General features: G+C 36.4%; 1 protein-coding gene across 1 annotated transcript; it reads left to right on the forward strand.

Annotated features, from left to right (window-relative positions):
* The first annotated feature begins 978 nt into the window (after positions 1–978).
* On the forward strand, positions 979–21,444 carry LOC127415366 (glutamate-rich protein 3-like). Its single transcript, XM_051654092.1, has 14 exons — positions 979–1,108; positions 2,048–2,141; positions 4,135–4,260; positions 4,479–4,550; positions 5,443–5,571; positions 7,174–7,341; positions 8,802–8,999; positions 9,124–9,301; positions 10,153–10,339; positions 12,808–13,019; positions 14,982–15,167; positions 15,328–15,729; positions 16,903–17,034; positions 17,284–21,444. Exons 1-14 carry the CDS (start codon positions 1,089–1,091, stop codon positions 20,640–20,642), a joined length of 5,463 nt encoding a protein of 1,820 aa, XP_051510052.1. The 5' UTR covers positions 979–1,088; the 3' UTR covers positions 20,643–21,444.
* Positions 21,445–21,599: the final 155 nt, after the last annotated feature.

Genomic DNA, 21,599 nt, shown 5'->3' on the forward strand with positions numbered 1-21,599 from the left:
CCAGGTTCAGTACAAATTAAGCTCAAACTACAGCATTTGTGGCATAATGTTGATTACAAAAAAAAAAAAAAAAAAAAAAAAATTTGAAGCAAAAATCGAGGTTTCAGTGAAGGTTCAAGTGAGTATGGCCAATTTTCGGAGGGTTTAAAAGCAGAAATGGGAAGTTTATTATTTTATAAAAGCACACCTTAATTCGTCTGTTAAAACTTGTGTATTACTTGAGCTGTAAATATGTTGATATAGTCGTTTTTATTGGCGTATTAGGTTTTATGGCGTTACGTCGTCTTGGCAACAAAGTTGTAAAATTGGTTATAACTTTACACAGAAAAGGTTAGTAAGTGATTTTATCACACTAAAATCATATTAGCACACATGTTGTTTACGTCTTGTAGCCTATACTTTTGAAGCAGCGAGTAGGCTATTTTAATGTTTACGGATTGGCGACATTCACATGAAATTGCCTCACTGTAACACAGATTTTTGACCTTTTTTTTATAGAAAATGAGGGGCATGTCAAAATGTATTTTTGTGTTAACCAACATTATGCCACACATGCTGTCGATTTAGCTTAACTTGTATTGTACCCGAAATAACGAATATACCTTTAAGGTTTAGGTAATTCTCCGTGACTTACATTTTTGTTGTCACTTTGATGTAGTGAATCGTACACAAAGAATGCAACATTAGAATAAAGTTGTATTTAAATTACATATCATTTTCTTCTGTTATTATGTTATAAGCCTTGCAGGCTAATTGGCTATTCTATATATTATGGAAATACTACCTCGTGCTTTGACCATTAGACTGACCAATATGAACGTATATTATGATTTTATTAAGTACATTTACTAGTTTTAATAAGCCTATAGTCCGATTAAATGAATGTGGAGACTATGGGCATCATCACGTGATTCTCCATAGCAACGCTGGCTGTCATCAGTTCCGCACAAGGAAAGGTGTTGAGTATTCAGAGACAGGCAGGCAGGCAGGCAGATGCACACAGTTTTAATGCACAGTAGTTTAAAGAAAGCTCTCTTATCATTGCCTGGTTGCTCGAGTCATAACAAAGATAACTGCGCACCGACAAAATGAGTCAACTCAACCCAGGGTGAGTAACTCAGCCAGACCATGTTGCAATGTTTACTGAAATGTTTTAATACAGAATGTTACTAGAACATCGTAACAAGTGTCCTGTAGTAGACAGCCAGTTATATAAGACGTGTGCATGACGTGTGCAAGTAATGCATAATGATTATTTTTCAGAATAATTTTCATAGCATAGCATTATATCGCCTTGTTACTGTGGAGATGAAACAACAGCAAGGTATCAGCCCTGTCTCTAATGGACAGACAATATTATCCAAACTTCACTTAAGTAAATGTTGCTTATTTGTTGAACATACCTCAAATAGCCAGTTGTCATATTAAAGCCATGTCTAAATTAATAATTTAGCCAAAATGTGAATTATGTGTATTTGTTTTATTCCATATGTTTTGTTTAGACAGACATAAAGAGACAAGAAAAACAAGAAATCATGTTTTTTTTTTAATAATGAACAATGCGAGACAAGAATTCAGAGGTGGTCCACTGGTTAAGTGTGCTATCCATCCACACTCAATTCCAATAGAAACCAGACACTGGTAATGGTATCTACTTGGCCTGAGGTTTGGTGTGCAGGTTCTGTTGTCTTCTTTACAAACGCCAGGGGAAATCAAATCTGTATCGGAAAAAGCCAGGCAGACAAACAGTCCAGCATTTCCAGGACTACACTTGACACAGATGTAGAGTGCTCACCTCAAGCTGAAATCCTTGGCACTGGTGGCCCCTAGGATCAGTGAATCATTCCATCAGCCTGGTCAGGCTCGTCCTTACATCACAACTCCTTAATGCCTTTGAAGGTTTTAATTCCCCAGGTTGCTGTCCCGTGACTACTGGGATTGCAGATACTGACAGATTGGCTTCATTCAGTTTCTGAATTGTACAGAAAAGTATCAACATTATCAAAGCTCAGGCATACTGTGTTAATCAAATGATGTCCCTCTTCAGTCTTCTTGCAGCTTACAACAGTTTAACAGACAAACATCTGACTGGATACTTCAACAATGCAAGAATACGAAGACATCTTCAGAAAGTTGGACTGGTATGTGTAGATTTAGGCTAAAGCAAGTAAAGCTATACAAATATGCTCTGTGTATGTATTCTATGAAAGAAAGAATGTAATTGGTTTTAATGCTCCTATTGTCTTAAGAAACTGCACCTTTCTTTTATCCTTCGGGTCATTTTGACCCGTACTGAAAACCATTCAAAATGCTTAAATTCTTGATTAGTGTACAACGGCACTAAAGACCCCCTTAACGAAAATCTGTTATACTGTGGTTTCAAAGTGTATAATGATAGAGGGAAAAAATGCTATATTCTGAATATTAATAGAGTAACATAATATTTTGTAAAGAGTTTTTTTTTTTAATTATTATTATTTTAAAAAAAGAAAAGTTTTAAAACTTGGAAAACATTAGCAAAGGATGTCTCAATTTATGTTTATTCCAGTCACTTTTGGCATTTTATAATATCTTAACTATATTACAAAAATTCTGGATTTATTCTGTGCGTAGAAAATCAACTGTGTACATTTTAGAGTAAACATTTTAGTACATGTCTATTTCACAAATAAATCTATTGCCTTTTACAGCAGTCAAAATGGGCCTACTTTTCACATCCATTGGAACAAATCCAATTCTTCCCACTAATGTCAAACAATTTGTTGCAGTGTTACAGGGGTTTAGAAAGGTGCCATAATACATAATTCTGCCATCTAGGGTCCTATTTTAAGAGCACAAGCATTATGCGCAAGGCATTGCCTTAAGTCATAAGTGCAAAGTCAATGGGCATGGCCATGAAGTTTTTATATTTTTGTGCAAGCATGCGCTAAGTCTAGGTGCAAGTGGGTTTGGTGAAATTGCCTGCGCAACGCGCAAAAGGCTGGACCAAGTGCCATTTAATTCTGAGGTTCTTCTCCGGTTATTAAATGTCTGCATCCTATTATATAGTCCATTCCCTCAAGCACCAACAATTGAAACAAACACAGCACATTAATAGGAAGTTTGTAGTGTAAATGGACTATATGCATAATGAATTAGAAGAACTGAAAATTATGTTTTTCTGTCCAATAACTGCATCCTTGATGAATGTCAGGCATATTTCTATGACAGCGACATGCTCCTTTTATATGCATGGAAAATGTGATTCTCATCAGAATTTGGATGGACGCGCCATTAAATGAAGTAATTATGAATCACTTTCATCTACTGACACACAAATCATGGCTAGTATAAACAGTGGTTGTATCGACACGCACTTCACTTCTACCGGTCGATTTTAATTTAGAAAAATTGAATTCATTTATTGAAACACGAAAAAATGTAACCAAAAATATAAAAAAATTCCAATTACACTTCAAATGAAATGAAAATATAATAAATAATAAGTGAAGAAAAGTATGCAATTTGTGGGAATTATGCAGTACCCAGTGGAGCAGGTGGGGAAACTAGAGAACAGTATGGGGCTAGGGGCTATACTTGAGAACATTTGAAATATTTTTAGGTCAAATTTGATTCATAGATGTACAAAAAATTTATTTAAAGCTGTATAACATCCAAAAAGTCAGAAGGTAAAAGGTCACAACTGGTTCTTCCTATACAGGTCAAAATTGACCTGTTTAGACAATAGAAGGTACACTTTGTTTTAAATTGTTACATCTCTTAAACAATTATATACAAAAATACATTTTCTTTTTATTTAGTTTGTTTTGATGGTCTTGACAAAGTCACAATGTTTGATTCCAGTACCAAAAACGATGCTGTATTTATAACATATTCTTTACCTGTCCCGGGTCAAAAATGACACTAAGACAGTAGGAGGGTTAACCTAGATTTGAGTTTTGGTCATTTTGAGAAGTTTTTGTTCCCCTTTACAAACTAAACTACACTGATCTGCCATATTACGTAAAATTGCAATTAACATTCTCATAGTGATCACTTTAGTTAATCACATTTCCAAATTTACCTAACCTGATACAAAAGATGAAAGGAAAGTCATTTTGCATCAGTCAGTAAATGCAGGTGTTTGTACTTCAGATCACCCGGAGTGGACGGATTGTTTCAGATAAGGAGTACAAGCACAAGTTGATTCATAGAGTGCATCAGAGACATATGAGAGAGTGTCTGGCTCAGGCCATCTTCCACAAGGTGCTAGACATGGAGGTGAGAGCATGATACAATTCACAGGTGTTTTATCAGAAGCTCTATTATCCTACCTTTCCTGATATAAGATACCCCTGCTCACATAATTTAATTTTGATTACATAAAAGGAAAAATGTATAAATGTTTTTTTTTTTTTTTACAATATATATTGGCACAAATGAGTATATTTCTAAGTATTTTCTAAAAAATATTTCACCTTTTTTTACTGTTTATTCAGCGCCTTCATCAAACCGAGATCAAGAGAAAACTTGAGGAATTTGCACTGAGGGAACGAATCCACAAAATAAAGGTGTCTCATTTAAACATAACTTTTATTTTTTTTTTAGACTCAAACTGACCTAGGTGAAGTGTTATTTAAGAGTTAGTTCAACTAAATATGAAAATATTGTCATAATTTACACACCCTCATGTTGTTCCAAACTTATATGACTTTCTTTTGTGGAACCTAAGATGAGTAATTGTGAGGAATGTTGATGCTGCTCTTTTTTTTTCCCCATACAATGAAATATTATTCTGTCTAAAATCTCCTTTTGTGTTGCACGGAAGAAAGAAAATTGTACAGGTTTAGAATAACATGAGGATGAGTAAATGATGACAGAATTTTCATTTTTGGGTGAACTATCCCTTTAAAGGAATTTTCCTGGTTCAATACAAGTTAAGGTCAAACGATTGTGGGATAATGTTGATTACAACAAAAATTAATTTCAGCTCATTCATCTTTAAAATAGCAAAAATCAAAGTTACAGTGAGTGATTTACAATGAAAGTGAATGGGGACAACTTTTTGGAGGATTTAAATGCAGAAATGTGCATATAAAGCTTATAATTCATTAAACATTAAACATTCATTATTATTCTTTTAAAACATATATATTATTTGAGCTGTAAAGTTGCTTAAATTCTCATTTTTACAGTCATTTTAAGGTTTAAGGGTTTGTCGACATTACATCGTCATGGCAACAAAGTTGTAAAATTGGCTGTAACTTTACACAGAAAAGGTTAGTAAGCGATTTTATCATACTAAAATATGTAACATATTTCAACTTTTGAAATATAAATTTTTGTGGTAATCAATATTATGCAACAAATGCTGTCGATTGAACTTAACTTGTATTGAACACGGTATATTCCTTTAAGTTAAAAGTAAAATTTTGTCTTTTGACTTTTTGCATTTTATGTTAGGTTGAGCGCTCCAAGAGATATGAGGATGAACCAATGCTAATGCTGTCGCCTCGGCCACCCACGGGGCCAAAGATCTCACACGCACGGCATTCTGGACCAGAGGGAGAGAACTCTGAATCAACAGAATCTGTGAGTAACCCATATGCTTAGAATAGCTTTTTAAAGGTGAAATGTGCAATTTCTACACCACTAGCATCACCAAACCAATTATATACCAAAAATAATGGTTGTTTTCAAACAGATTTCCATTTGTTGCACAAACAGACAGCCCCGCCCCAAAACTGATGCCATTGGTTACTATGTTGGACTGGTTGCGATGCTCAAACAAACAAAGCAATGTTTTGATAGTGTCAAAGAGCCACGGTGTTTACACTTTTCAGAGGAATCAGCCAATGAATGGATTACTTGAAGTTGTCTCTGTATGTTAAGTTGGGATGGGAGAAAGTTTTTTAACATCCAAAAAATGAAACATTTAACTTTTAACACCTTTTTCTTTCAGTGTACATACCATAGATACAATTAGTAAATACCTCCCATAATAATGTGCACTTTAGTGTTGTGTAACGCATGACTATGTCTTTCAAGAGATGTGCTATAAATCTATTGTCTGCCACTTTTGCAAATGACCGTATGGATTTTATGACTTCTTAACATTTGCTCTGTAGACCCAGGTAGTCTTAATGGTTGAGCAACACCGTAGATCTGGATCTGTTGTTTAATCATCAGGCTCTGACATGTTTAATAGGAGGTGATATGGTGTGGTTGTTTGCCTCATTTTTACATTGTACGTGTCTAGAGAGTTATTGCTCCAACAGATTTATGACAAATGAGCCTTGATTGTTGCTTTGATTTATCTTGATAATTCTTGTAGTCTCTCCCTTGCCTATAAAAACACTACAAAAACCCACATAGCGTGTTGAGACCTTGGTTTTGGGGTTGCAGGTATTTTTTATATTTTGTGTTTTTGCTTAAATTAATATCTTATGATACGACTGACGTCTTATAATGCATCGAGTTTGTTCTCAAAATACTTTGAAGTTGCAACAGTGCTTTTAGAGTGTTTTAAATGAAATTAATGTGTGTGGGTTTGTGTGCTTGCTACTAAGTAGGATCTTTTACAGAAAGTTAGGATGAAAATGCTGTCGTAAATAGCCTTAAAGGAAGGTTTTTGTGAAAGAGTAAACCCAATATCATTTTGCAAAATAATTTTTAGTCATTACAAACTTACAGTCATGCCAAATCAATGTACTGTACATGTGCTGCACATGGGCAATTAAAACAGAATAATACATTTAACAGTATAAGACACCAAAGACGAAAAACCAAACACAAGAAAACACAACACCAATCAAAACCAACAAACTAGAAAGAAAAGAGAAAAAATGATACTTTGAGTTTGAGACTTATTCTCCATACTATAACCAATAATACAGTGAAGGTTACTGTTACTGTATATTACTCCAGTTATATAATGCAAAACATGATTTACCCAAGTAGGACATGTTCCTGGATCAACATTCTTTGTTGTTCCTGGAAAAACATTCCTCAACCAATCATATCCATACCCTAGCCTTAAAATCAGAGGGTTCTGATTGGTTGATCTAAATATTGCTTAATGACCAAGAAAGGATGTTGAACCAGGAACATGTCCTACTTGTGTAATTCACGTTAGGCCTTTTATAATCAGCATATTTCAAATCCGATGGTTATGTTATTGGCTTTTTCCTACAGCCGTGTTCCTCCAGGCCCAGTACAGCTCCAGGGAACAAGCAGAGGCCCATTCGACTCAAGCCCCTTAACAGTAACAGTGCCACGGCCTCTTTGAAGAGAACCCCCCCTCGATACAGACACCGAGATCGGGACTCATCCAACGACACCGATCAGCCCCTTAGTTATACGGTGAGACCATCCTGCAGTCCTATCACTTACAGTACACTCATTTACAAAACCCCTCATCGCATGTCACTCACAAAGACAGCACAAATCACCCTCAGACAACTAATATTACTACTTTGCATACTGCTTTGTTGAAGTATGGAATGACCCTGATGTGTTTCTCATAAAGCAAAATCCAAATGGGATTTTAATATCTCAGTTGTTTCTCCTAGACATCAATAAGATAAAATGGAGAGATTGTTTCCTCTACAGTTTCAGAAGAGATCTCAACAGTGTCTCATACTGTGCTCAGCTTTGCTGGGATACCAAAGTCTACAATCAAGTCAGAGACTTAAATATAAACTAGTGCTGTCAATCAATAAAAAAATGTAATCGCGATTAATCGCATTTTTAAAAAAACATTTTTTATTGCAATTAATCACAGATTTGAAAAGTGCTGAAATTTGACACTATATATACTTATTTTCATGTCAAAATAAAAGAAAAACCATCTCAGGAAGAAAAAACCTATATGTAATAATATAATGCTTTATTAACATTTTCCAAACAAAGCCTTCCACAGTATAAAGACAGAAATGCACCAAAATAGCACCAATTTGAGTAACATTAAACGTTTCCCAAAGTCTAAATGGGAGTTTGACTATTGAAAGAACTAATCTGCCACTAGATTGCATTTTCATTGCAATGGGCATTAAATCTCTTAAACTCTCATCTTCCACAATATTAATCTGCTGTAGACTGTGGCTGTCTGCTTTCCTACAGCAATTGTGAAGCCACGTTCATGATTCGGGTCAGGGTGTCAGCGGCAGCACCAGTGTCAAGCGCCGCTTTGAACTCCACATGAAAAGGGCTTGCAGACAAAAACGTCTCATTCTGCGTTTTGATTAGATTTAAGACTTGACGTGCTTCTGTGGTAATTAAAATTCACCTTACATAAGCTGAAAAATACTTGTCCCATCTGGGCTTGTTTTGTACATCATAAAGAGGTCCTTTCTCCATCATTTTATCACTGACACGGAAGCGCTGTTGTGTGTGTGTTATGAAATGTGTGCGTCAGTGTAATGACTCCGGGTAGACACATTACAAAGGTTCCGCCCTTCCAACAAGTGTTTATGCTGGTTTATGCTGTACAATAAATAAATGCATTAATCGCTATAAGAAAAATTAACACGTCGAACTTTTTTAATTAATCACGTGTTAACGTGTTAATTCTGACAGCTCTAATATAAACTATAAACATTTCTTATCAAATTCTCCCAAGACTTCAGCTCTGTACTCTGTGTATTCTTACTGTATGTCAACAATCTTATTTCTCTTAAGGAATTTAAGAAAAAACATCAGGGACAAAGTTGATAGTTAAATGAAACATAACTGAGAAGTCAATTAAGACTCCAAAGTTATAAAAAAGCAACCTCTGGGCAATAAACTTGTTGACTTTATGCACCCTGGGTTGTGTTTTTTAGCTGGACAGAGACAACATGAGACATTTGACAATGACAGACGTCTCTAGTACTGTCTCGCCCTATCGTCTTCCTGTCATTAACAACTATGTGACCCCTGTGCCACCCCTCACAAAGAAGAAAGAGAGAGGGCCAAGAGCAAATGGTACACTGAGGGGTCGAAAGTTAAGACCCACTACAGCGCCAACAGCTGCTACAGAGGTCTGTGTTTTTCTACCTAAAATAACTTATTTTTGGAGTATTTAGATACTTTAGGGTTAACATAGTCATTGTTGCCCTCAATAAAATTATACTCACATAAACTCTGCTATGCCTCTATCTGTAGCCATCCACTCTCCAGAGGACGTCCGCCCAAAGTAAAGTGTTAGTAGGAATGATTTACTTTGGAAAGAGTGTCCACCTGTCCCATGATCTGATGGACCTCAGAGATGAGGTGAAGGTCTTCCAGCAGCATTGTGGTGGAGAGAACCTCTGTGTCTACAAAGGGAATCTAAAAGAGGGAGGTCAGTGTCATTGTAGGTTTCTGAACACCTGTGCTGGTGTATATAATTCATATCTTAAAGGAATAGTTAACCAAGAAATGAAAATTCTGTCATCACTTACTCACCTTTATGTCGTTCCAAACCTGTATGACTTTCTTTCTTTCTTTCTTATGCGGAACAAAAAAGTAGATGTTTTCAATACAATGTCAGTTAATCAATTACTTTAAAGCTTAAAAAAATGACCCAAAAGTGAAATAATAGTCAAAAAAATAATTCATGTATGATATTCCAAGGCTTCTAAAGACATACAATAGGTTTTGGTTAGAAATAATCCAAAATGTAAGTCATGTTTTAGTGAAAATTTCATGAGAACATCCATTGCACGTTCACGAGTGCATGAGAGAAGCTTGCTCACAGTGGCACTCTTGTTTACACGTGAACTTGCGTTATTTTTTAATGCTTATCAAAGCTATTTCTTGCATGAACACGCAAACCACTGTGAACGAATTTAGCGCTCTCATAACGCTCATGAACGCATATCGTATGCTTTCAGAAGACTTGGAATATGATGCATGAGTTGGACTACTTTTATTATACTTTTTGTAAGCTTTTAGGGTTTGGAACAACATGAGGGTGAGTGAATTATTACTTTAAGGAAACCATCATCTATGGACTTTTGTTTATCTGGCGATGTTGCATATAGTAGCATATATTACGCATATATTATGTGATTTCTCCTCTTTCTTTATTTTGTTATTTACTGTTTTACTTTTAATACAATTTTGTTACAATTACACGCAGTCAACATTGCTTTCCAGCAAATAAAATTTTGCCCAGCCTGAATAAATTCCTTTGCATACTCCCACTTGTAGAAATGTTCCAATTTGTGTCAAGACGTCACCAAGGATTTCCTTTCAGTCTTACATTCTTTCTGAATGGCCTTCAAGTTGATCGGCTCAGCTCTTGCTGTGAGTTTAAACACAGGAAAGGTGCTCGACTCGGGGGCCGACATGGACACTTTGGATTTTGTGGTGTGGAGGGAGCCTCTCCTTGCTACAAGTAATGATATTCCATTTCAATAATGCCATTTTAATTTAATATATATATATATAGCATAAGGCTGCAACATAACAAAATGTGAAAAAAATGAAGATCAGAAAGTATTCAGACCCCTTAATTTATTTCACATTTTGTTATGTTGCAGTCTTATGCTAAAATGTTTTAAATTATTGTTTTTTTTTCACATCAATCTACACTCCATACCCCATAATGACAAAGAAAAACCCAGATTTTTGATGACTTTTAAAAAGAAAAAAATTTAATATCCCACTGACATAAGTTTTCAGACCCTTTGCTATGACACTTGAAATTTAGCTCAGATGCATCCCATTTCTCTGGATCACCTTTTTTTTATTTCTTTGAGATGTTTCTACACTTTGACTGGAGTCCACCTGTGGAAAATTCAATTGATTGGACATGATTTGTCCATATAGACACAACTGTCTATATAAGCTCTCACAGCTGAAAATGCATATCAGAGCAAAAACCAAGCCATGAGGACAAAGCAACTGCCTGCAGAGCTCAGAGACATGGATTGTGTCGAGGCACAGATCTGGGTAAGGCTACAAAAAAATTTCAGCTGCATTGAAGGTTTCCAAGAGTCACACTTGCAGAAGGACAACCATCACTGCAACACTCCACCGATCTGAGCTTTATAGCAGAGTGGCCAGACGGAAGCCTCTGCTCAGTGCAAGAAACATGAAAGCTCGCTTGGATTAGCAAAAAAGCACCTAAAGGACTCTCAGACTGTGAGAAACAAGATTCTCTGGTCTGATGAAATGAAGATTGAACTGTTTGGCCTCAATTCCAAGCGTCATGTCTGGAGGAAACCAGGCACCGCTCATCACCTGCGCAATACCATCCCAACGTGAAGCATGGTGGTGGTAGCATCATGCTGTGGGGGTGTTTTTCAGTGGCAGGGAGGTCTGGTCAGGGTTGAAGGAAAGCTGAACGCAGCAAAATATAGAGATATCCGTAATGAAAACCTGGTCCAGAGTACTCAGGACCTCAGACTGTGCCTAAGGTTCACCTAAGCACACGGCCAAGACGATGCAACAGCGGCTTAGGGACAACTATGTGAATGTCCTTGAGTGGCCCAGCCAGAGCCCTGACTTGAACCCAGTCGAACATCTCTGGAGAGACCTGTAAATGGCTGTCCACCGATGGCCCCCATCCAACCTGACAGAGCTTGAGAGGATCTGCAGAGAAGAAAAGCAGAAAATCCCCAAATCCAGGTTTGCAAAACTTGTCGCATCATACCCAAAAAGACTGTAATTGCTGCCAAAGGTGCTTCAACTAAGTACTGAGTTAAGGGTCTTAATACTTATGTCAATGCGATATTTCACTTTTTTCTTTTTAATACATTTGCAAAATGTTGTTTTTGCTTTGTCATTATGGGGTATGGAGTGTAGATTGATGAAAAAAATAAATAATTTTTAAAGCATTTTAGCATAAGGCTGCAACATAACAAAATGTGAAAAAAAATGAAGGGGTCTGAATACTTTATGAATGCACTGTATATGTTATATATATATATAATATTTTATTATAAGTATATGTATAATATAAAATTATATACAGTATATATAATATATACTGTAATGTTTTTCACAATAATGCTTACATAACAAAAGAAAATATGCCAATAGCCCTGTCAAATTATATTATGTTTTCAAATATCTTACTGGAATTCGTGTTTGTCTACTCTCAGCATATACAGTTTGTGTACATCTCATTTGCTATACAGTAAATACAGGTAAAGTGGTAAAACTGGTAAAGTTTAACAGTTTTTGTATTTAATATTTCTTCCTTTTTTTCTGCATATAGTAGTGGAGATCTTTAGCTATCATTTAAAATTTTATTGTATGAGGGGCTGAGCCATTTGGCATCATATTTTAAATCAATGTAAAAGACAAAATTATTAGAAAGTGTCCCACTTTGCCTGTATTTACCCTAATTAAATTGTATTAGCCTAAATCACACACACACACACACACACACACACACACACACACACACACACACAGACACACTTAGCAATTTATTAGGAACACTATGGTCCTAATAAAGTGCCAGATGTGGTCTTCTGCTGTTGTGGCCCATCCGCTTCACGATTTGATATGTTTTGCATTCTGAGATGCTATTCTGTTCACTACAGTTGTACAGAGTGGTTATTTGAGTTACTGTAGCCTTTCTGTCAGCTCGAACCAGTCTGGCCATTCTCCATTGACCTCTCTCATCAACAAGGCGTTTCCATCTGCAGTGAACACTAACTGAAGCTCCTGACCCATATCTGCTTGATTTCATACATTGCACTTCTGCCACATGATTGGCTCATTAGACAATCACATGAATATGTAGGTGTAAAGGTGTTCCTAATAAAGTGCTCAGTGAGTGTATATTGAAAAACCAGTATTGCTTATCACTTATCAAGGTGCATTATGGTTTTGTGTGATGTAATACTTCAGGTGTATTATTGCCATGGGTTTGGACAAAAAACCCACCCCTCCTCCAAAAAGAGTTAAAGAGGAGCTGCTCACCTCTAAATCCTCTGATGCTAAGGAGGCTTCAGATGAAGATGAGGCCGTAGACACACATTTGAATGTGGAACCTGATGCACCTCAGGAAATGGAGACAGAGCCCAATGGAGAAACAGCAGGACAAAAGAAGTCCAAAGACGGTACAGACTTTTAGATTTTCCTGATATCAAAACAATTATCTTTAATTGCTGCACCTGCAGGGCTGTCTGATGTAGCACAACAACAAAGTAACAAGTAAATAATAAATCTGTCGATAGAACAGGAAAATTCCATACGAGCTAAAAAGTGCTAGAGTTATTCCACTTTTTAAAAAAGGTTGTAATCTAGATATTTTTAATTATTAAAAAGATACTTGGTTACCAGTATCTGTATTATGTATGATATCAAAAGTAATGGAAAGAATAATTTATGATCAAATAGAAAATGATATTGGTAGTCATAATATTTTTTATGAGTTACAATTGGGATTTAGACCGTTACATTCTACTGAGACTTGTTTAATGTATTTGACGGATATGATTAGAAAAGGGGTTGATAAGGGTAAATTATGTGGGATGGTTATGCTAGATCTTCAGAAGGCCTTTGATACTGTGGACATGCCATTCTGTTGTATAAATTAAAAGCAATAGGTTTTAATGATAAAGCAATTGGGTGGACTCAGTCCTATTTTAAAAATAGAAGTCAAAGAGTGGATATTAATGGTAAACTTTCTAGCTCATTTCCTTTTACCTGTGGAGTGCCACAAGGAGCATATTAGGTCCTTTATTTTTCCTTATATATGTATTAATGATTTAAAAGTAGCATGTTCTGAAGATCTTTTTTTTTATATGCAGATGATGCAGCAATTTTTGTATCTCATGAGAGTAAAGGTGTCATTGAGGATAAAATTAGTTTAGAATTACAAAGGGTGTCCAGTTGGTTTTTGGATAACAAACTTTCCTTACACCTAGGAAAAACTGAGGCCATTTTATTTGCCTCCAGAGGCAAGTTAAAGAAAGAAGCTGATTTTCATGTTAGGTTTGGAGATACTTTAATTTAATCAAAAAATGTTGTAAACTATTTAGGATGTCATTTAGATAATAATTTAACAGGGGAAGTTATGGCAGGTAATGCTCTTAAAAAAATCTGTAACAGAATTAAATTTTTAGCTAGGAACCAGTATTCTGGTTTAGTAGCATTTCTCAAAGAACAAAAGATAGACTTCAGAAAGCTCAAAATAAAATGTTAAGAGTAATAATAAAAATGCATCCCCATACTCATTTAAGTAGTAAGCATTTTATAGATAATGGTTTTTTGACAGTAGAGGAAAGAGTGAATTTCTTAAAATTGGGTATTACCCATAAAATCTTAAAATCATTTGGTGCCAAGTTATCTAGATAACTACTTTGACATGGTAAAAGAATGGCATACCTATGGTACAAGGGGTAGTGATTATAATATTTTTATATAATATGATATGAATATGATATGATATATAACATTTATAAAAGTATAACATATATAAAAGTTTGATGGGGAAAAATACCTTTTTATACTCTAGTGCAGTTGTGTGGAATAAACTACCTTTGAGTCTTTGAAGAGTATAACAAAATGTGAGAAGTTTTAAAATAGAGGTTAGAAGATGTTTATTTAGTTTCCGAAGGTTTGATTGTAAATGAGTGAACTGTTAAACTCTGGCTTGTCTGTATTTTAAGTGTCGATTGAAAATTAATTGTAGTTTTAGTACGTTGTAAATAGGGTATTTTGCATTCTCACCTATGTACATGAATCCACCTTTTTAAATTACACCGAGGACCACAATGGAAATAAGCTTTTGGCTTTATTGTGTTTGTTTTTATCCTTGACAGTTTTTGTGAATTGTATGGGATGTATGTGACAGTATATCATTGTTGTACAATTTGTTTGTAAGTAAAACTTGTCAAATAAATCAAATCAAATCAAATAATAATAATAATAAAAAAGTAACAAGTAACATGTACTTGGTGATTCAATGCATATGTAGTTGAACATAAATTACATGTGTTGCTCCAGATGTACATAATGTATCTTATATCTTATAAAGTTTATTGCTCAGACCATACTAATGCAGAACTCTTATACAGAGTATGAGGAAGACTTCGAGGCAGATGATGAAGGGCCAGTTGAAGATGGTGATGAAGTGGAGGAAAAGCCATCTTCTGCTGCCAGTGATGGAAAAAAAGAAAGTGAGGCCAAGGATGAAAATGAAAATGACGTAAATAAAAAGCACAGTGATTCCGACAGTGAAGCTGAGGATGCAAATATATCTAGTTAGTATTACTTCATTCATGGTCAGTCACACAATTTTAAAAAAACAATATTTGTCAGCAGTTGACACGATGACAGCTTATGGTCCTTTATATAGAAGATTCCACATTTTATACTTTATACAACTTGACATATATCTGAATACTTGTTTTGTTCCTTCAGAGGTCAAAAAGTCATCATCTGTCTCATCTGGTCAAACGTCCAGCTTATCTAGCAATGACAATGAAAACAGCGAGAGAGAAATAGAAGAGGAGAATGAAGAAGTCACATCTGCTAATGTTCAAGAGGAGCACTTACACGCTGAACCAGAGGAAGACCTCACCACTGCACAGACAAGAGCTGAGACCAAAAGGGAGGAGACAGACGTCACAGAGTCCAGCTTTGTTACACTGCCTCAAGCTGCAGAAGAAGACTCTGGGACACAGGATGGTCTAGGGGATGGCACAGAGAAGACCGACCTGGAAATGTCAGAAGATATAGAGAAGAAAAAGGGAACTGAAGGAGAGGAGGCTGGGGAGGAAGCCAGATCTGAAGATATGCCACAAGAGACCAAACCGGAGAGAGGTGAGCATCTGCATGGAAACTAGTCTTATGTGCTGTATGCTTGTTTTGATTGGACCTTTTGTGTTTATCTCTGTTTTTACTGGCTTTTTCAACATCAGAATGTTAATTAGTCAATTAGCATCTTCTCCAAACATAAGACTCAATGAAATAGTTCATTTAATTACCTCCTCCCATGAGGAAAAATAGTTTAGATTTATGCTTAATTATGATGAAATGGTTTATTGCAACAATGTGTCACCACTAATTATTCCAGTTCTGATTGTGTTAAAAGCCAAACACACTTTAAACATATTTCAATGTAATTCTCAAGGCCCCTGAGAGCCCAGTATTTTTAACTCTTTGTGTGGCCTTGAAAACTTCTTTTTATTGAATGGTTTTGGGGTTTATTTTGTTTGTGTTTGGTATATATGGAAATCAAATGTGTTTTGAAGTGTTTTTAATTGCATATTGTTTGTTTTGTCATATGCATACTGCTCTGTATATACCAATATTTCTTGACTTTTACAATCTTTCAAGCAGGTTTGGACTTTAAATATGTAATGATAAGTTGCTGCAAAACAACCGCATATCTGTATACAGTACTAAAGCATGCATCACTTTTTGGCAGATGTGTGGATTTACATATTTAATGGCTGAAAATACAGAGCAGTCTTCTTTGTTTTTTCATCTGTGTGAAGCTGTTCATTTCTCATTTTGTTGTGCTTGAACCATTCAAAAAGTGCATGTAACCATTTTGTATGTGTTTTCTACTGTACATAATAACAGTATTTGTCCTAATTGTTACAATTAAGGATATTGTTAAGATTTTGTTTAAATTCCATATTTTCCATGTTTATTCCCATCAGAGATGGTCATGGATATTTTTGTGCACCTGTCCTGCATGAAAGCATTAAAGTAATTGTCCTCTGCATGCTGTGCTCCCAATTATATTGTATGCTCTGTTTGTGGTAATAATAAACCTTTGTAAAAAATTTTGATTTACACTATTATTTTTGTGTTTCATTACTTCTCCATTTTATTTCTAAAGATGCAAATTCTGTTACAAAGATTGTACTGATAATTATCATTGACTATTATTCACCTTCAAATGTTACTTATAAACCCAACCTTTTAGCAATTAACATTTTGCCATGGACTTCATATGTCTGTCTCATTCCCCATGGCTATACGTAGCCAACTCAATGCAGGAGAAGTTGGCTGAAGCGATTTTGAAGGAATCTCAATTTAGTTCAGAGCCAGAACTTAGTGATACAAGCACAGAAGAGGACGAAGGTGCCTCGGTGAAGACACAGCAAGACAGCCAAGGTTAGCAGTTTTAATTGGGCAGCCTACAGGTTCTACAATTGGCAAATAAGAGATAAAGTCCAGTAACAAATTACTTTCATTTCTTTCAAAAGGAACTAGTAGATATGCATATTTCATATTTCATATAAAAAGAAAATACATTTCTGTATAGCTTAAACAATTACAGTTTTAGCTTTTGTGTTTGTGAAAAATTATAAGTCTAAAATGGTTTGAAATGATTGTAATGATTGTAAATGCTCACTTTTAAAGGAGCTGAAACTGAGAGTGCAGTTGGTTTCAGTTCACTGCAACCTTTAAACACGAAGGAAGATATTCCAGAGGAAACTGAAGTCAACACACAGGAGACTGCATGTGAGGTAACTGCCCATGGTGATGTCGAGGCAGGGCAGCCTGCAGAGGAAACAAACACACAGCAGACTTCTGCCCACAAAGAAATTGAGAAGAATCAGGAGGTGACAGCAAGTTTAGACGTGGAGGAAAAGGAGGAAGAACAAAGTGAGAAGACAAATGAGGTTGAAACACAAGATGACAAAGAGGAAGTACAGATTGAAAGTGAGTGTGCTAACCAGGGCATACATGAGGTCAATACAGAGTCTAAAGATGAAGACATACCCAAATCAAAAGAACCAGAGACACTTGCTGAAACACTGGACTCCAGAAATCAAGGCAATGAAAACACAACAGTGATGGGGAATGAGGTTCCAGAGACAGATAAAGAGTCTGCAATTGAGAAAGAGGGTTTGGTATCTCATACTGAGAATGATACAGCAACAGGTGCAGGTGAAACTGAGAGACAGGAAGACGCTGATGACGTAGATCAGAACATAGAGTTGGGGGGAGATGGACAGCCAGACAGAGATGAAAGAGACCAAGCAGATGAGACTGGTGATGATAGGTCATCTGGGGAAAAGGTCCAGGAAACAGATGGCAGGGTGGATGATGGGGAGTTGGTTAGTAAGGAGGATGGAGTGAAATCTAATCAAGAGGACGATAAGACAAAGGATGGGGTAGAGAAAGTGGAGGAAAACAAGGTGGAAATGGATGAAGTTGTAGAAAATCTAGATATTGAGGTTCGAAATGAAGATCCAGGAACAGAGGAGGCAGGAAAAGAAATGGATGGAGAGATTCAAGCTGGCAAAAAAGAAAATAAGTTAGAGGGTTGTGATGATTCAAAAGTAGAAGATGAAGAAAAAGAGGACAGTGCAGAGAGAGAAGAGGATGGTGTGAATGTTGGACAGGAAGAAAGAGAAGATGGAGGACCATTTGGTGACTCTGGACATACAGAATACGAGTTAGAGGGTGAGGAAGATTTGAAGGTAAAGGACACAGAAAAACAGGGTGATGCAGAGAGAGAGGAAGATGGTGAGAATGATCAACAGAAAGAAATAGAACAGGTTAGTGACAACCATAGGATAGTGCCTGAAGAAAAAGTCCAAGAGAACAAACAGAACGATAAGGATGAGATTGTAGAAGAAACTGGCAAAGCAAAAGACAAGGAGACAGAAGAAGGGAACAAGGAAGAGGAAAAAGAGGCTGAGGTTGAGAATGAAAAACGGAATGAGATGGTAGAGGAAGTAGATGACAGCTGTGCAGAGAATGAGGCAGAAGACAGGGAGCACAAAAATGAGTTCAAAACAGGTGAAAGTTTGGTTGAAGACTTGAAATGTGAGGAAGATGAAGCAGTGAAAGAGTTGGCAGATACGAATAAGATTAGTGAGAATACAAAGGAGAAGGAGGGAGATGAGGAGGCCATTTCAGGCAAAAATGTAGCACAGAAACCAGAAGACGACTTGACTGAGGACCAAAATGAGGAAACTGTTTCACAGGAAGAACAAAAGGAAATGGGTTCCAGCAGCGCTACAAAAGATGACATGGAGCCTATTATTAAAGAGGAGGAGGGTGAACCTCTTGCTGCTGAGGTGAATAATGACCTACTGTCAAGAAACATAGATGCTGAAAATGGAGAACTAAGGAATGGGAGTCACGGGGAGGTTGAGAAGGTGGAGGAACATCTCCATGATAAGGAAACCCTCAAATCAGAGCCAGAGACTGATAAAGAAGTACCAGAGGAGGAAAATGATGATGACAAAGAGCAGGAGATAGAAAACAAATATATAACTAATGTTGAAGTTGTTCCTTCAGAGAGAGACTCTCAGTTGAGTGCTGAACAAAAATCAGACAAAGTGGATGATAAATCTATGGCAGAAGAGGCTGATAAAGAATCTGAAATCTCTGCAACAACATTAATTGAAAATCTAGCCCCTGAGGAAACATTAAACTCGCACGACACTCTGGAGGTGGCCAATAAGGATACAGAAAGTGAGATTATTGTCACAGAAGAAACTGAAGTCACTGCAGAGGAACCAAATGATATAGAGTCAGAACCGAAAGGCACCAACAATGAACCAAGAAGTAGAGATGCTCCAGAAGGAAAGGACAGCGAAGCAGAGGAACCTTTGAAGAAGGAAAGGAACTCTCGCAATGAAGAAGAGGGAGGCTCATCCATTTCCCATTCGGTGGAATCACAGCCTGTGGAGAAAGTGTTGGCACTCAAAAAAGAAGAGAAGGATCCAATTCTGAGCATGAATTCAGAATATACAGCCATTCGTCCAGCAGCTTTAGCTAACGAAGATGGGGTAGACCTTGTGAGTAACTGGATTAACATACACCAAGCATCTAGGTACTTTGAGACATTCACCGAGCCACTTGATGAAATAAAAGAGGGGCATATCTTAGACGAAACCGAGAATAGGTTAAAGGATGAAGTATTAGATGCTACAGATACAGCACCAAGTACTGATTTTGGGAGCCTAGATGAAACATTCAAGAGTGGAGATGAAATTAAAACTCCACCAAGGAACAAACTCAATGAGAACAAAGAGCCTGAAACTCTTGTTGAAAGCTTCAAAGATGAAGTTTTAGAAGCAGATGCTCATAGCAATCACTCCATAGACAGTATACATGGCCCAACCAAAGATGACGTGGTCAAGGAGGGTGGTAATATAAGAGGTTCTTTAGTAACCACATGGTCTAGACAGAGTAATGATGATGACACAAATCAAAAAGAGATGGTCGTACAAGAAGCTGCTTCGACAAATGATGTTGTAAACCTGGTACCATCAGCAGATACGACAGACAACATTCAAGATGGAGACCCCTCGGAAACCAAACAAGATCTTCCTAGAAATTTCGAAGGGTCAGAACAAAATAAGCAAGATGAAATCACATATTTGTCCTCTATTTCCCAAACCAAGGAAGAAGCAGAGACCAGGGAGGGTTCGGAACATAATTTGAAATCTGAGCATGTACCTCAGTCAGAGTATATTGAGCCACAGAGTCCAACAATCACAGTTATTACTGACCACACAGTCGTCAATAAATCTGAAAATGGGAGCCAAGATGACATAGCAAGTGTAGACTTACATCCCAAACAGTCGGATGGTAGTAGAAATGCAGATGGAAACAGGAGAACTAAAGAAATCGATGGCCATTTCAAACAGACTCTCAATAGAGACTCTTTAAGCACTTTCTCATTGGATGACTCCAGGTTTTTTGGGCCAACGGGATATCCGAGATTAACCACTGCTCACACAGACAACAGTTATTAGTGTGTAGACACAATACTCACAGGTACCTCATCAGTGGATATCACTGATGGAATCACTATTGCGAGACTGAACAGTGAAACTGTTTCAACCTTGTTTTAGCTCCCCAAGCTCAGAATAGAGTAGCACTTCATGTGTAAGTTGCATAATTGTCTTTCACACTGCAGTTTTCCTGCATTTAGACACATAGTGAGTCTCAGTCCTGTTGGTAGGGAGGCTGTCAACAGCCCACTGAAAAAAGACACCACAGGACGCACGAGGCACAAATAATTTAATTATTCATGATGTGGAGCCCTCCTGTTGGTCAGGCTGTACTAGCAGTACACCAAAACACTTTAGATACAAATACTGTACTTTAACTAAGAGAATTTACTTTAACTAAAACCTTAATGCCTGCACTCTCTGTGATCACAGTGATTGTGTTCTTGATTAGTAACCCAGGACACTTTAACTTGCGGTTGCACAGCTTGATGTGAATGAAATGGAGACTTTTTGTATTTTGGGATTTTAGTTGAATGACGTTCTCATAATTTTACACAAAATGAACTATTAGGCACTATTAGTTCACATCATTTGTTTACCTTCTTTGACACACTGCTTTGTTGTTTATCATCTCTTTTATAAATTATTGATCATAATCATGCTTATTATGAGAGTTAGAATCAAAGTTCGAGACGTTTTAACCCAAGACAAAAGGCCAAACTGCTCCAATATACTGTAATAGTGCCTTTGCTGTTTAGTGACATCAGTCGTGATCTCTTTAAATCAGCTATCAACTTCCTGTTTAGTCCATTGGCTTATTTGTCTAAAATTAAGTGACTGTTTGCTTTTGAAATAAGAATAAAATGCTTAAAAACATTATTTTGTCCAAATTTACCAGATATTTACTTTGAGACACCAAAAACAATATATATATATATATATATATATATATATATATATAAACTTTTACAACAATAA

Source organism: Myxocyprinus asiaticus, chromosome 24 (assembly GCF_019703515.2).
Source record: "Myxocyprinus asiaticus isolate MX2 ecotype Aquarium Trade chromosome 24, UBuf_Myxa_2, whole genome shotgun sequence".
In the NCBI taxonomy this organism is placed as follows: domain Eukaryota; kingdom Metazoa; phylum Chordata; class Actinopteri; order Cypriniformes; family Catostomidae; genus Myxocyprinus; species Myxocyprinus asiaticus.

What these genes read in the sequence shown, in the direction of transcription:
- LOC127415366 (XM_051654092.1), top strand. Translation starts at nt 1,089, where the DNA reads ATGAGTCAACTCAACCCAGG. An exon ending in AACGAATCCACAAAATAAAG is followed by an intron (nt 4,551 to 5,442) that starts GTGTCTCATTTA and finishes ATTTTATGTTAG; the next exon opens with GTTGAGCGCTCCAAGAGATA. An exon ending in ATCAGCCCCTTAGTTATACG is followed by an intron (nt 7,342 to 8,801) that starts GTGAGACCATCC and finishes TGTGTTTTTTAG; the next exon opens with CTGGACAGAGACAACATGAG.